Source organism: Bradysia coprophila (genome assembly GCF_014529535.1).
Source record: "Bradysia coprophila strain Holo2 chromosome X unlocalized genomic scaffold, BU_Bcop_v1 contig_117, whole genome shotgun sequence".
NCBI classification, from domain to species: domain Eukaryota; kingdom Metazoa; phylum Arthropoda; class Insecta; order Diptera; family Sciaridae; genus Bradysia; species Bradysia coprophila.
The window spans coordinates 1,238,934-1,256,333 of record NW_023503292.1 but is presented as its reverse complement, the minus strand read 5'-3'; the positions used below and the strand labels follow the sequence as shown (position 1 = coordinate 1,256,333).

General features: G+C 37.5%; 1 protein-coding gene across 3 annotated transcripts; it reads left to right on the top strand.

Moving 5' to 3' along the window:
- Positions 1–7,046: 7,046 nt before the first annotated feature.
- On the top strand, positions 7,047–16,162 carry LOC119067028 (E3 ubiquitin-protein ligase MGRN1). 3 transcript variants are annotated; one of them, XM_037169762.1, is made up of 13 exons: positions 7,047–7,260; positions 7,529–7,647; positions 7,706–7,944; positions 8,014–8,201; positions 8,316–8,470; positions 8,545–8,784; positions 8,849–8,977; positions 9,048–9,128; positions 12,194–12,358; positions 12,459–12,626; positions 12,696–12,818; positions 15,472–15,574; positions 15,640–16,162. In XM_037169762.1, exons 1-13 carry the CDS (start codon positions 7,164–7,166, stop codon positions 15,822–15,824), a joined length of 1,992 nt encoding a protein of 663 aa, XP_037025657.1. In that variant the 5' UTR covers positions 7,047–7,163; the 3' UTR covers positions 15,825–16,162. The 3 variants fall into 3 exon arrangements, with proteins under 3 accessions (XP_037025657.1, XP_037025656.1, XP_037025658.1); XM_037169761.1 differs by having other exon boundaries at positions 7,529–7,653; XM_037169763.1 differs by lacking the exons at positions 15,472–15,574; positions 15,640–16,162 and adding an exon at positions 12,899–12,943 and having other exon boundaries at positions 7,529–7,653.
- Positions 16,163–17,400: the final 1,238 nt, after the last annotated feature.

Genomic DNA, 17,400 nt, shown 5'->3' with positions numbered 1-17,400 from the left:
AATTTGGTGCGGTCAACTACACAAACATGGCATATTTTTGATGCAATGTTTTGACCACCATGTAATTAATCAAATATTAACTTTTAGACGCTATTTATGTTAATAATATTAATTGTCGAACTATTTACTACCTAAAAACACCAAAACTTTGTCCATTAATAATTCTTTTGTCAATAAAAACCTTAAATTAGACCACACCGATCTTACAATTTTCTTAAGAAATGTGCAACTTTGTACTGAGATGGTGCACTGGTTTCATTTTATGGTTTTATCAAATAAGTAAACATAATAATCGCATTATTTTCATGAAAAAATTAATCTTTAGGCTCTAAAGATTAATTAGAACGTTAATTTGCGTATTTTCATTTGTAATTATTTTCCAAAACTGATAAATAATGTAGCTGGTCAGGTACACCTGCACGGTCAGCTATACCCTCGCTTACCTTAGACACAAATTTGATTGGCATTAAGACTGTAACTTGTGTTGCTCCAAAATAGGCAGCCGGATAATTGTTCGATAAATCGATAAAACTGGAAAGGTACCTACCAAATTCGTGATGCAAAGATTTTTGAAAGAAAAAAGAAGAGTTGATTGAGGTCAATATTTATATAGATTATTGATTAATATTTGGTTCGTATCACTGTTACATCGTAAAGACATTACTTTTGTAAGAATCCTTAAACTGCTAAAAAAAATTGTGCCCGCTAAAATGACGGTTGTTTATGTTTACAAATTCAAATGAAAATTATAGATAAGAATAGGTAAGACAAATTTGTAATTTCTATTGTATAGTATTACTGTAACTTAAAAAATAAATATTTGTTTAACTGTAATTCCTTTTGAATTAATATCAAATTCTTCTTAAAACGGCCCGGGAATATTCGATCAGTCAAAAACACTCAAAGAGTAAAAGTGACGCAAGTCCCTGGGCATACTTCCAAAACAACTGATATCGCTGTAGGTGACGCATTCTGCGCTTGTACGCAAAAATTTAGCCAAAAAATTTCTAGAAGAAAAATTTTACCAAAAAAATTTTGCGTCACAAAGTGGCAGATGATTCGGCTACTTTTCATTTGTACATTCTTTCAGGACGTATTTTTCCCTATTTTAACCATTTTCCTAATAGTACTTTCCTCAACATCTGCCACTTGTGACGCAAAATTTTTTGGTAAAATTTTTCTTCCAGAAATTTTTTGGCTTAATTTTTGCTTTGAGTGTTTTTGACTGATATCAGTTGTTTTGGCAATGTATAGTTCGTTGTGGCTTCGTTTGAAGGTTTTTAGCATTAAAACACCACGCTTGCTACTGCGGGTTGGTGAGTATGAAAGCTTTACTTTGCTCGCCCCCGGTAATCCCCGAGCTCTGACCCGCACATTTCTGCAATTTTTCAACCGGTAGTGATCACCGAATGGTTCGTGCAAGAGTCACGTTAAATACCAGATTTCAAAGATCACAACTAGTTCAAACGAGCCATCAGAACAGTCGGAGCGTTTGCTGCGACTGAGCCCCGTACAAACCCGTATATCTATTGCGTACGTGACCCTAGTGCGTCTGTCACCCTACTTTGACCGTAAACCTATTGCGCCGGTTAATGTAGTTAAAGTAAAATTATTATGTAATATGTACAATGTACATCTTACAAATTGCGCATAGCGCAATTACAAAGCCCCGTACGACGTTCCTTTCAAATGAAACAAAAATTTCAAATCGCCCTAAAATTTTATTTTTTTTGAAGGGCCTAGTATCGGCCTCAGTCCGAGGACCCAAATTTAAAATTTTTTTCAACTACATTCTATTCGGCCTTTGATTACCTTCCAAATGAAACAAAAATTACGAAAAAAGGATGAAATTTGCTCGAGTTATATGTAAAATACACATAGGGCCCTAGTATCGGCCTCAGTCCGAGGACCCAAATTTAATTTTTTTTTTCAACTACAATCTATTCGGCCTTTGATGACCTCCCAAATGAAACAAAAATTACGAAAAACGGATGAAATTTGCTCGAGTTATATGTAAAATACACATAGGGCCCTAGTAGTGGCCTTAGTCCAAGGACCCAAATTTAAATTTTTTTTCAACAACATTCTATTCGGCCTTTCCTTACCTTCCAAATGAAACAAAAATTACGAAAAACGGATAAAATTTACTCGAGTTATATGTGAAATACACATAGGGCCCTAGTAGCGGCCTTAGGCCAAGGACCCAAATTTAATTTTTTTTCAACAACATTCTATTCGGCATTCGATTACCTTCCAAATCAAACAAAAATTACGAAAAACGAATGAAATTTACTCGAGTTCTATGTAAAATACACATAGGGCCCTAGTAGCATTTCACTTCTAAGGCCCTAACTCACGGTCCACTCACCCGATTTTAAAAAACTTTTTTTTCCTGGATTGGTATTGACAATACCTATCATTTGCCGTGTCATTTACATTTCCATCGTTTATTTTGCCATAAATATCACCAAAAGACCTTAAATCACTTAGGTGCCCTAACTCACGAAGGGCCGACCCGAATATGCCCATCTTCGAACTTAGCCTCACTATTTTGACTATCTTTCAGGGAATTTTTTTTTTTTAATCGGATTTGATTTACTCAAGATATCGACGTGACAGACGGACAGACGGACAGACAAAATTTTTATTGCAGATTCGTCATCTATGAACATAGGCAAACACTTTGCCCTTACCGTCTGCTTCGAATTCCATCAATTACACACGGCATCGTAATCCTATAAGCCCCTTTGTACTTCGTACGGGGCTAAAAAGTGAAAGGATTGACGTACAAAGGCTTTACTTTACACACAAAATGAAGAATTTGCTACGAAAATGACTGCCGAATTAGATAACGTCAACAATCAATGTGAAACATTGGACGAATTGAATACCAAAATCGTCGATACAATAATGGGTTTCATGAAATCCAAATGCAAATCCGTCCAAGGGAAAGAATCAAAACTCAGCAGAGAAACATTAGACCTGATCGCAAGCAGAGCAGAGTTGGTAAAAAACGGAGGGCGAGATTCGGTGGAATACCGGAACTTGTCTAAAAGTATCAACAAAGAAAGGAGATCAGATGAAAGAAAATATAATGTCCAATTGGCTCAAAACATAATTGAAGCTAACTTAGGGTTCCCATTCGTCCTCTTTTTAGAGGACATGTCCTCTTTTTTCGTCTCGTTCTTCTTTTTGACAAAAATTCTAAGAACATCACTTTTTTGAAGAAGACGTCCTCTTTGTCCTCTTTCAGGTCTTCTTCTTTTTTAAGTAAATTTGAGGCAGCTCATACCTAAAGAACAAAAACATTTCGCTGCGCGGCATTAACTAGTAATCTTCTTTGTCAGATAATCTCTGAAAGGTAATACAACGAACTCTTCATCACAAAAAAAAATTTAGCTCGCTACGCTCGCATTCTACCAACGATCACGCAAGGATAAGGTAAAGCGAAGTGTGTATTCAGGTAATATGAAGTGGATGCTATCACTGAGAAGGAATCCAAAAGAATATCAGGAAGATTTCAGTGCATATTGCACAGAGCATTTTTGATTTTTTTGTTTTCAGCATGAACTGTGGTGTAAATTACACAATAGTTGCACAAAGTGCATGTACAATCGCTGTTATTCCGCGTCACAAATTCACTTTTCGTCCTCTTTTTTGAATGTGAAGGCGTCCTCTTTTTGTCCTCTTTTTTGATGCCAAAATGTCCTCTTTTTCAAAATTGAAAAATGGGAACCCTAGCTAACTGCAATATGAAAGTCCTACGGAGAAAAATGACAAACGCCAAAAAAGAAATCTTCAAATTACGAGACAAAACAGGAACGATCCAAACGGATCGAAATGCGATATTAAACATTGCAACAGAATTTTATGAGAATTTGTTTTCTTCAGCAAGACAGAGCCCAACGGAAGAAACCGAAGATAGACCAATAATAAGAAACGTGGGATCGGAGGATATGCCCGACATAACTGTTGATGAAGTCAAAGCTGCAGTAGCCGAGATGAAAAACAAAAAGTCTCCCGGAGAAGATGGTGTTCCAGTGGAAGCCATTAAACTGGGTGGAGACTCATTATTAAAGGCAATCACGGCTTTGTTTAATCGATGTCTCCAATGGGAAGAAGTACCAGAAGCCTGGGAAAATGCGGTAATTACATTGCTGCATAAAAAAGGAGACATAACAAAGCTGGAAAATTACCGACCCATAAGCCTATTGTCAACACTCTACAAGTTGTTTATGAAAATCATTACGAAGAGGAACACTAACAAGTTCGACTTCTACCAACCTGTTGAACAAGCTGCTTTCAGATCTGGTTTCAGCACAAACGACCATTTGCAGGTGATGAGAACGCTTATTGAGAAGTGTCGTGAATACAACATCGACATAGTCTTGCTATTCATAGACTTCGAAAAAGCTTTCGATTCAGTGGAAACATGGTCGATATTGGACGCATTAGACGAATGTAGAGTAGACTCAAGGTACTCCAACACAATTCGATATGTGTACAAAAATGCTACTTCATGTATAAAACTTCATAAGAGCACGGAGAAATTCAGAATTGGCCGAGGTGTAAGGCAGGGTGACACCATTTCACCGAAATTATTCACGGCGATTCTGCAGAGTATTTTTAGGAAGTTAAACTGGAGTAAAATGGGAATAAAGATAAATGGAGAGTACCTGAGCAATCTCCGCTTCGCTGATGACATTGTACCGATAGCAGCGAACTAGGTCAGGCTCAGCTTATGCTACAACAGTTAAGTGAAGAGGCAAGCAAAGTTGGCCTCAAGATGAACTTATCGAAAACAAAAGTCATGACCAACATCGGGGACGATAGAGAAATCAAAATTGGTGACACTGTCATTGAACGAGTCGACAGCTATGTATATCTAGGGCATAAACTGAAGTTAGGTCTGGACAACCAGACTGCAGAAATAAGACGTAGGATTGGTCTTGCATGGGCAGCGTTCGGAAAACTCAGACTCATTTTCAAAAGCAAAATGAATAATAGTCTGAAACGCAAAGTTTTCGACACTTGTGTCCTTCCAGTGCTCACTTATGGAGCGGAAACGTTAACTTTAACGAAAGCATCCGAAGATAAATTGAGAGTGGCACAAAGAGCCATGGAACGGAGTATGCTTGGAATAACACTCAGAGACAGAATGACGAATCAATGGATTCGACAACAAACCAGGGTCGTTGATGTCATGGAAAGAATAGCATCTCTGAAATGGAGCTGGGCGGGACATATTGCAAGAAGGACAGACGAACGTTGGACCAAAAAGATCATGAACTGGCGACCATATAAAAGACGAGCTATAGGTAGACCACCAGAGAGATGGACAAACGGAATTAAGAATATTGCAGGTACAAACTGGCAGCAAATGGCAATGGATCGTACGAAATGGAAAGAAGTTGGAGAGGCCTACATCCAGCAGTGGATAGAAACAGGCTGAAAAAGAAGAAGAAGAAGAAGTTGTTTTGGAAGTTTGGTTTGATTTTCTGTTATGTTATTTGGTCGCAATTTATATCCTCTATATCTTCAATCCGAAAACGCGAAAACTGTGAAATTTCGCGAACACACTTTTTCCCAAAAAGCAATAACCGTTGCACACTTTATGAATTACAAAAGTACTCATTAAGAGTCAACTCGCCAATTTTTCGACCACTTGGAAAACAAGCTATGCCCGATATTATTGAGTTATAGCTCATTCGATTCGTCGTTCAATTCTAGCAAAGGGGTGTCTGCCATTTTTTTTCTTCAAAAAAATCCATTTTGAGTGTAATGTGTCTAAATGTCATATGATGTCAGAGGGTGGTCAAAACATTTTTTTAGGAGAATTATGAGCTCCTGTGAACTCTGGTGTAAAACCAAACAAACTTTAATTTTTATTAAGTGAAACATACTAGACATCAAAATCTGAAGTGAAAGCATTTTTGCTCATAATGTCCACAGCTGGGCTTGAACTAGCAACCTCTGGTTTATAAATCCAGCGCCTATCCAACTCGACCAACGAGACGAGCAAAAATGAAGTCATTTCAGATGTTTATGTGCCACATTTAACGTTAACCACTAATGCCAACAATATTCACGTCATTACTAGCTCACAGGCTCGCATGAACATTGTTTGCCACACATCAGTAACTACGCTGATCTATCCAACACATTTCGTTCTCCATTCGTATTTACACGTGTATAGTCGACATCAGTTCGATGTCATCGTACAGTGCGAATTTACGACAATGGCCAACTAAGGTCATTGTTTGGAGAAATGAGAATAACTCAACTGAACAAATACGAGATTTTTAAAATTTTAAATTTTTAATTCAAATTTTAATTTTTCCTGGTGCCAATAGTCTTTTTGTAATACTAATGGCTAATGTCACCGGGTGCCAATAGTCTCTTTATAATACTGTGGCTAATGGCACCGGGTGCGACTAGCATTAGTATAATAAAGAGACTATTGGCACCTGGTGCCATTAGCCGTAGAATAATAAAGAGACTGTTGGCACCCGGTGCCATTAGCCACAGTATTATAAAGGTACAATTGGCACCCGGTGCCAATAGTCTCTTCCAACATTTTAATAAATTGAGGCGTTGAGGTTATGCACATTCTAACTGTATGACAAATGATCTTGCGAACTGCTCCATATGGATACGAATACGAAGGCGGAGCTAAACCTCTCCCTTTCGTTTTTTATTTATGTCAAATTTTATTGAAAACCGTTCAATCCCAGTGAGTGTGTGAATTCGTATAGATTGTTCCAGTTCGAATTCTGTACCTTGGGAATTAATTTTACTTAATGTGTTTCCTCGGCTTCGGCTCAAACAAACACATGTATAGGTATGTAAAGATAATTCTCATCCATATACGAATTTAAGCACTTCCACGAATAACATATTTATTCCAAAAGTGAAATATGGAAATTTCTCGAAGCAAACTTCCAAGAATTAAATTTATTTTTAAATGAAACCACCAAATAGAAAATAGAAGATGCAGCGACATCTGAACGGCCAATTTTGGGAGCTATTTATTGTTCGATTGACGGGTGTATGTTTTGCAATATTAATGAAGTGTCAAATTTTTGCCTTCCTTCACCAGTGTTCTTTCAGTCGAAGATTTAATACAATAACAACAAAGTGATTTCCAATTACATTCGTTCGACATGGGCTCCATAGCAAGTAGACAAAATGCTGATGTGGAAGAGGCAGAAATCGGTTCGAATCAAATTCCGTACAAATACAAATATCCACCGAAATCAGGTCAGTAAATGGCGTCGTCGCCAATGTCTCTTTTAGTTTATTTAAACTGGAGATTAATTTATGATCGCGGAAGTGGATCTCAAACTGAGTTAAGAAACTGAAACTTTTACTCGAACAGTGACATCGTCGAAGTAGGGTGTATTATACCGATTGTGTTATTCTAAGTTAAAATAGTTAACTGAGACTTTAGTGACTAACTGAGTTCCTTGTTCATATTTTGGTTTGTTGTCGACTGCATAATTCTACTGGGTTTTCCTCTAAACGACAGGAAACTACTTTGGTTCACATTTCATAATGGGAGGTGAGCGATTCGATACACCACAACCCGAAGCGTATCTTTTTGGCGAAAATGCAGACCTAAATTTTCTGGGCAGTCGACCGACAGCGGTAAAGGCTTGTAAATCAACTTTCATTTTTTCAGCAAATTAACCTTTGGCATTTCTAGTTTCCTTATCCACCGCCACAAGCAAACGAACCGACAAAGACACTGAAAAGTTTGGTCAACATTCGCAAGGAGTCGGTACGGTTTGCTAAAGCTCCGGATTGTGCTACAAAAATCCATGGTGACGGTTCAACGAACAAGGGCAACTCATTTAATATCGAATTTATCTACGAGGCGGACGCAAAGTGTGCGGTAACGATATACTATTTTTGTACGGAAGACATTACATCAAATGGTGTAAAGTGAGTAAATGGAACATCTACATGTCTAGTCGATGTGAGCGGTGAATAAACGAGCATTCTTATACCCAGTTATATAGTCAAGGATCCGTCATTAACATCAGAGACCTTCCATTGTAGTCGCGGTGTAAATCAACTATTTTCACAGAATTCGCATATCTTCAATCCTAGTTTGTATTCGGACGAGGAACTGTGTTACAATCCAGAACGAGATGTATATCCTATCGTTATCCACTGTGTCGTAGAGGAAGGAGTCGAAGGTAAGCGTGAAATCAAACGTAAAGCAAATCGGACAATGGAGTGTGGCGGGTTTTTTTTGCTAATGTCGTAGTCGTCACTATATCGGTGGACTGTAAACGGAATTTGTTTTTCAGCTGAAACCAAACAGTCACACACAACAATTTGTGTTGTCGACCACCATTCAGACGGAACATACGTACTGAGAGCATTAAAGCAAAAGATTTACGTTGACGGCCTGTGCTATCTGCTGCAAGAAATTTATGGCATTGAAAACAAGAACATCAACAAGGTGAGCTTGCTGTCCTCCGGTTAATATCGTCGGTTGTTTTTGTTTGCTAATTTCGGTTCTTGCAAAATCCATAGGTTTCGATTGATGACGAAACCGACGACAACGGGAGTGAGTGTGTCATTTGCATGAGCGACACACGGGACACATTGATATTACCTTGTCGACACTTATGTCTTTGCAATTCATGCGCTGATTCTCTGCGATATCAAGCGAACAATTGTCCAATTTGTCGAGCACCATTTCGAGCTTTGCTACAGATACGCGCTGTTCAGAAAAGCGTTGCAAGCGCTTTGAATATAACCCCACAACAGGATGTAAAATGCGATGAGCATTGTTTATACACGCACAGCCTTCACATTTTCATTTTATTTTTGATAGGGCGACAACATTCCTCCCGGATATTCACCCGTGTCGTTGATTGAAGCATTAAATGGTCCACCGCAAGTAACTGTTCGGAATCAAACGACAACCGATGTTAGTGATGGTGCTGATACTGATGCAACGAATGTAAGTGAAAATGCTGAAATCCGAAACAATTTCAAGCTTTTAACTCATAAACAAAAAAAAACGATTTCAGGCTGCCGAAATACTGAACCGTAGCTCCGATAGTGGACAGAAAGATTCGGCCCGATTATCAAAGACGAAAAATCCGCCAGAGGTACGAAATTCGAAAATGAATTTTAGTGATCTAAAGATAGTGGGGGAATGTCCCAATGTGGTAGACCGAGACTCATAAGGTACATGCTCTCACGGCGACAAAATACACATTCAAAGCCATGGACTAGCATCGTCCGTACTATTTTTGTCTTGACTAACATTTTACATTGTGTGGGGCGGAGAGGGCCGGATAGCGATAACAACTGATCCATGTTACTCATTTGATGTATCGCTTTTTCGAATTAATTTAGCTTAAGTTTTCACACTGGCTACTTTTCATTGGACAGTAGCAATAGTTTGCAACGCTATGGAAATATTTATTTTTGTTTTGTATAACTTGGGTAAATGAGGATCGAGTGTGGAAGTATGCCTCGATGCTCTATCTATTGAAGGGATTCGTGGGGTGGTCGTAAAATTTATTTATTTTTAATTGTCGAAAAACTGTTGATCCTGTCCAGATCTCTATCTACGTTATTTGATTGCTACAGTGCAACGAAATGGTATTCCAACATCCTAATCGTTATTAACATGATAGTATTTCATTTACTTAAAATTACAAAAATCCGGAAGGCTCTTCGGGAATTGCCCAACTCGACAGTATGGTTAGATTGATCCTGAATTCGCACCACTACCACTACGATAGGTGTCACGAGATGTGTCATTACTTTGATGTTTAAACATACATTGCTAATAACGAACTCGTGTCTAATCTATTAGACCGACGTGTCATGGCAGTTTGAGTCTTTATCATGGTTAAAGCCTATGTCAAATTATTGCATTTTGCGCCTAACACCTCGTTATTATCTCGGCCGTCACACAAATTGGAAAATCCGAATCGGTGTCAAAATAACGGTGATAATGGTCGCGACCGCGGTCCGAAATGACGAATTGAATTAAAAGTGTAAAAATAGAGTTTTTGTTTGAATTTTGTTGATCCGAGGCGTAGCCGAGGTTAAAAAACACACGACAACGAGACTTCGTCTTTTTATCCCGAGTTATGTAATGAGTTTTACATGCTGAGGGCGTCGAAAGTAGTGCTTGAAACATGAAAAGTTTTCGACGGCAGAGTGCAGTAAATCAGACACGAGCTGTTTATTTGACGATGGACCTAAATGCATAAGCAGGTTTTTGATATTTGTACAAAACGCTTACTAATACAAATGCATGAGACGAATACGTACACGAAATGCAAAGACTTATGTTGACTGTTAGGCGTCAAATTGAGAATCGTTTCACTAAATTTGATGATTTTTCAGGGTATTTGACCCTGAGTCTCTGGGAAGACAGTACAGGTCTTTCATTAAAAACTATAATTTCATTCGTCATTTCGGACCAATATCTTCATTTCGTCAGCAATTCGGATTTTCAGCGAAGGCCGGGATATACACTAGAGCAGGGACTAAAGTAAGGAACAAGTGTGTGGGCAATTGGCGACAATGCCCCTAAAAGTGGCGACATTGCCATCGACATTTGCCACCACAGAAATTTCACTGTATCATTGGCGAAACGGTTTTTCTAACTGATGAGAGCATATTTACAGCATTTGACTTCCCCCTATGGCTCCAATCACAATGCAATTAATGCTTCGACTGGACTCAACAAATTTAACTAACAAATTACCAACAATATTTGCGTCACAAATGGTAATTGTTGAGGAAACCACACCATTTTCAAGAAAATTTTAAAAACCGAATCATTGGTAAAATTTGTTGAGTTCAGACGCAGAATGCGACCCCTAGCGGTCATGAGTTCGAAAGTTTGAATTACCACGTCAAAATTCTAACTTCAAGTTTGCAGACATAATACACCTATCTATCTAGATATTTCCCGGTCAGTTCTTCCCGCTGAGCTGATAGAAATTTCTTCACCAGAAAGTTTCAAACCAATGAATTATTACTACTTTTGGTCAGAAGATTCCCTGTAAGCTGCATAAACCTAGGAATTCAAATATTTTGCCTGCGGCGGCGCATTATTCCTTTAAATGTTTTTAAATACTAGGGTGTACCGGTTTTTACAAAATTTCTTAGTTCTTTTAAAGCTCAGCCGGAAATCCACTCAGCTGGTCTGATCATTTTATGGAAGATTTTTTTTCTTTCAAACTATGATTTTGTGCTGCTGTAAGATCGATTTTTGAAAATTTCGTCGTTGTCGGTCTTCGTCAGATTTATCGATTTTCAACGGTCAAGTGCAGTGGACATAAAAAGTTGAGTTCATATGTTAATCTAATCTCTACACTTCACAGATTATTTTACAAAAAAAATAAAGCCTAAAATAGTACATCTCATACCTAGGACTTAAAAGTCTTTTTTAGCGTGTGACCGTTAAAAATCGATATATGTGACGAAGACCGAAAACGACGAAATTTTCAAAAATCGAACTGACGGCATGCGGCAGCACAAAATCAAAGTTTGAATTTTTTGTTCGTCTATGAAATGATCAGACGGACCAGATGAGTGGATTTCCGGCTGAGCCTTAAAAGAATTAAGACATTCTGTAAAAACTGCTATACGCAATTAAATAATTAAATAATTATTTACTTGAATCAGAGATTTATTTATACTTTAAGGGTTGGGCAGTTTTCTATTTTTGCATCATCAAAAGTCACTTTAAAAAAAATATCAATTGCTCCTCTCTCAAATTCAGAAACTGAGAACCAGTTAAGGAACATGATTAAAATAAAGTCTGTGACTACAAGTTTATTCACCCAAGTTTTGTTTTACATATTAGATTTGGCCCCTTCAGAGCGAAAACATGGGCCCTGACAAGATGTGGCTACACCGAAAAAAATCCCTATTTTAGTCCCTGCACTAGAGATCTGCCCTTCTTGAGTTACAAAAATAAAAGTCGTTCTCCGAACCAAGGACCAAGACAATATGGGGAACTCAAAATGTAATGAGGCACTGGTCTAAATCATTCGTATATAATTCGCCTAATTTATTGTGTTTTTCCGTTGTAAATAATTGCTAAAATGGTCTGTTACTGCATAACAAACTGAAGCATAAAATGGATCATACATACTATCAACAGCGGTTGGTCTAAATATGTTTTTGTATATCCATCATATAGATACGGATGTCAGTTTTAATGGCTAAAGATGATCCAAACAGCGGAAAACATTCAGCCACAACAAATATTCGAGAAAAGAGCCCACGATTAAAAAACAACACAAAAGTTCAATCGGGTCGTGACAGTGTCAAAATTGTTAATGAAAAAAATGCCGCTAATCTTCAGGTCGGTGCTGACGGAGAGGATCATCTTCGAAGTAAACTTAGCTGCGAACTGAGCTCCTAATCATTGTTCTTCTTCTTTTTTTTTAACTAACCATACGCAGCCAGTCGACGTGGATGAAGATAGTGACGCTGAAAAATTGTCACCGCTATTGGATCCGAAAGTGAACGAAGTGTTTAACAACAATAAAATTCCGAATTCAGCATTACATATTGAAGGAGTGGACGAATCCATTGACGATACCGATACGGAAGTCGATGACCATGACGAGGTTTGAATGGAATTTGATTTGTCTGTGGACTGTGTGTGGATTGTTCATTCAATTCGCATTGATTTTCAGAAAAAAACTCGGCCCATTCTGACAACAGATAACGATGCTAGTTTAGCTGGTGCTGAAGATTCAGACTATTACACTCCAGAAGATCCGCACACCACCATTTTGAGTCCGTTGTGTCCAGAAAAAGTATGGAGATGAATAATGTGATGTTGTTGTTGTTTCTTTAGCCACTCTATTCATTAGGCACTTTATTTATTTTGCTGTAGGTTAAAGGATCCATAGTAACAAAGCAATAATTGCTCTAAATTAATTATTATTATAATTATTGCCGCATGCACTAATAGCGAAATAAAAATTAAAAATTAATTTTCTTTTTCTACGCGTGAACGATCTAACGTGAACCTATAGTATTCGCAAATGTAAATATCTTTATTTTCCTTTTCCTTCTTTTTATTTACTTTTCATTTTGCTGGAATTGCTTCAATTATGATCTTTTTAACCGTATAATTAGGAACAACGGATTGGCGACATTTCCACACGGTCAATATTGTTTTTTGGACGATGAAATCGCTCAGAATACGATATTATCGTCCAGAAAATATTTTGCAAGTTTTAGACGATATTATCGTACTGGATAATGTCGTTCCTGACGATATTGATCGTGAAGGAATGTCCCGCCACCTTAGGAAACCAATAAATTGTTCACGAAGATGTGACCTTTTACAGACGACTACATCATCTGCTAACGACAGTGACAGTGAGTTGTAGTAAAATGCATGTCAAAACAATTGATGTTAGGTCAATCTGGCGATCTCTTACTTATTTAATCAAAAGATTCTAATAATTACAGTGTGGTGATGGCTTGCCGCCGTCTGTGAAAGGTTTACACATTTCATTTTACCTAAAATTAAGTTTTGTTCGATAAAAATTGTGGCTGTGGTTATAATTAAAACTAAGAAATGAAACCGGAAGTGATCTACGAACAATTTTTGCGTCAGAGGGATTCTTTTGAAAAACAGTCTACCGAAATCGGACGCCTTTTCCACTGGAACTTTTTTATATATGTTCCTAGAAAGGTATTGGTCCCTAGATGCGTTAAGAATTTTTTTGAAAGTGGTTTTCTCTTCTGCACTGGAAAATGTAATTCAGTGGGCTGTTTTTCAATGGAATCCATCGTACGACAAAGCAACAGAATTTTTATTCGAACGTAGACTGAGTAATTGTTAGAAAGATTCATTTGATTCATTGCTCAGTTATTCGCTAAAGTATTGTTTCCACTTAAAAAGAGCACTCCGTTTAGCCTCCATCTACATGACAGTTGCAAAATAGAACAAAAGAACTGTCACGCAAACGGAATGGAGATTGAATTTATTTCATTTTTTTACTCCGTTTACGTGACAGTTCCTTTGTTCTATTTTACAACTGTCATGTAAACGGAGTATGCTCTTTTTAAGTGGAAACTATACTTAAACGTTCGTCGCATAAAACAATTTTATTGTGAAAAATGTCTACCGTTAATGTCAACCGAACCTTACCACTTAAATGTCAGCTTCTGGCCTACTCATTCTTAAAATCGATTTTTAACCGTAAAGCCATGATGGCACATTTTTGGCCAAATGGAGAAAAATGTAGAAGACTGCACGCTCCATATTTTTATTCATTTGGTTATAAATGTGCCATCTTTGCTTCAGTGTTAAAAGTCGATTCTAAGAATGTGTAGGCCGAAAGCAAACATTTAAGTGGTAACGTTCGTGTTTAAGTTTGCTGCAGATGTTTTTACCAGCTCCTTCTTAGACTTCTTTATGCGGGCACCAAAGTGACACGCACGTGTGTCGTAGTGGTAGAGCCGTATATAAACATATGTATGTGTGGACCAGGTGGTAAAACAGCTGAAGCAAATGTAAACATAAATGTGCTTTTCATGCTTCGGGGCCGAAAATGAGGGCAATTTTTCGAATTTTCTCGGGTTTCCGGCCCTCTGCATGAAAACTTACATGTGCACCTGTTTGGGACGGTTGATTTAAGGCACTTTCGCTTGTAAGCCTCACGTCGTTCGGCCTACAATCCGAGAAATTGCCTAAAATCAATCGTCCAAAACAGGTACACAAATAACCATGACATTACTTGTACAGCACAATATTACAAACTTTTCGGGTAAACTGATGCATGAAACGTAGTCTAACTCTAGCTACACATAGCGACGCGAAGCAAACCTAATTCAAATTTTTCTTTTATTGTACTGTTAAACTTGACAGACGAACAAAAGAAAAATTTGGATTAGGTCTCCTATGCGTCGCTACATGTACTTAACGTAATATTGGAATGTGGAAGTGGACAAAAATGAAATAATTTTCCTGGGATCACCGGAAGATCTGGAAATGTGATCATGATGCAAAATGACCCTTAAAGCAGCACATCCATTAAATCCAATGCTTATCAAGTGAATTGAATCTTTCCGTCATTTTCGAGTTCTCTGCAAGGGAAGGTTTTGAGTAATCGGATTTAAGTTGGGGAAACTGACGGGTTCTTAAACTCTCTGAGTATGTCTATTACCAAATTGAACTGCATGCCTCCAACAATAAATTTTGTTTATTTTGCTTTTTATTTTAAACAATAATGTTTGCTTCAGCTGAACAAAATGGCCTAAAATTTCTTCCATTTAAAATTATTCTTTGAATGAACTGTAAAATGTGATGAACTATTAACTAGTTGTAGTGAGTATGGCCAAAAGGTATGTTTAATCAACTTTAATTAGAATGTTTTTGTAAATAGTGTATCAAACGACAGTATGCAATGAACATAACATCGGTAAAGGCAAACAAAAATTTCGTTTTTACAGAACAAGACAACGGAATTCGGAAAGTCAAAAGAAAATTTGTCAACCGTTCCAGTCATTTCTCCAACTCTTAAGGCTCTCAAAGAGAATATCAGTTCGATTCCAGGTAATTTCATTCTGATGCTAAATTTTCCGGACGATTTTCCCTAAATATTAATGCATCGTTCGTAGGAAGCCCAATTAGTGGTGGTTCGGCTGTATCCACACGAAGCTCAAGTGATAGCTATTCGTCAAGTTCGTCGACAAGACAGTTATTATCATCGGTACCTGCAACAAACGAGACACCGCTCCATATTTTAGATGTGAAAATGTGTGATGACAAACAGCATTCGTTGGATAAAGCGGTACATGTTTGAGTGTGAACGGAAGTGGACGTGCTAGTCTAACTTCCCCTTTTTACTATATTGCATTCATTGGCCAGACTTATAGTTAAAGCACAATGTTGAATAGAATTCTTGCGGTCTAAGTTGACGATTTTTGTTGTTCTTTTGTTGACAAAAGTTCTTTAGCAAAAGCAAAATCGCAAATCAGATCTAACATTGTGTCGGTTAAGCTATTTCGAGATTATAATTAACAGGCTCGACGCATTTGACGTGCGTCTATGCTACTCAAACTTCATTAATTTTTATTTATGGTTATTGAATCAGCAACAATGTAAAGATTAAAAGATAATTAAACCTCACTTGAGACTAAAGAAAATGTTGTTTCTGTTTGGCACCATACAAGAGTTGTTTCGTAATGTACTTAAAGCTAGAATTTGTCGAACTGTTTGCTGTTTGCTACGAAATAGTGAATATACTTGTGTAACTCCGTGCGCCTTAAGTTCTCTAAAAAATTTTCTTTGTTCCATGTTGTTTGACACGAAAAGTTGTGGAAAATTTGTTTTCCGGAAAATTGTTTTTCCAGTCGGAAAAGCCATTCATATGAAAACCGACAAAGTTGAATTTCTCCGAAAAACATCTTTTCCAAAAACTTCTTATGTTCTGGAAAGGATGGCTCAATACCGAGATTTCAAGGAAGAATGTTTGTTTGAGGAGTCGGATTGGAGTCGGTATTAGGGTTCCACCAAAAAATTGTCAGCATTGTTCAGTGGTGTCATTCGAAAGCTACTTTCGAGTACTTCTGATTTCGGTCGGCCATGATCCATGTTCATGAGCCTGACATATGGCCTGGGAAAGTCATGTGTGTCAGGCATGAGCGCCGACGGAGAAACCTCGGCGGCGGCTAGCCGAAAAAAATTTCTCGGCGGCGGCGAAAAAATCGGCTTGAGCCGGCTTAAAACGGCTCGGCTGGAGGTTTCTTTTAACTTTTTTTCAAAATAAAAACGTTTAGATAAATTCATGGAAAATGAACTAGTAAGCATGGAAATGAAATTGTACGGAAAGCGAAAATGTAGGTAGATTAGGTTGTTCAAAGTGCAAGTGGAACTGGTCTTGTTACAAGCAAGTCTCTAAGTCTAAGGTTCACTAACACGTCAAGTTTTATTGCCTCAAAACTTGAAATAAATGGAAAATAATGCTCCGGTACACTCATTTAACTTATTAAGAAAATGATTTTCGAGAAGAAATCGAAAGCTCACGAAAATCAAGTAAAAATTGAAAAGAAAAAAATCGAGAAAATTCGCAAAGATCGATAATGTTTTCTCAAATTTGTGAATTAACTGATTGTGCGCCTTCGGCTCGTTCCGCAAAGGTCATACTCGCCAAAACAACAAACTTATAAGCGAGGACGTAATATACCATTCTGGAATAATCATGAAAATTCAAGAAAATTTTCAAAATTTTCTTAATTTTGAAAAAAAAAAAATCAAAATGTACTTGAGCTGCTTAGGATCAACAGGAATCTCGGTTTTCAAAATTATTTCACCCATTCACCTTTCGAAATCTTTATTTCATTTTCCAGCCGTTTCAAGCCGGCTTGAGCCGTGTTTTT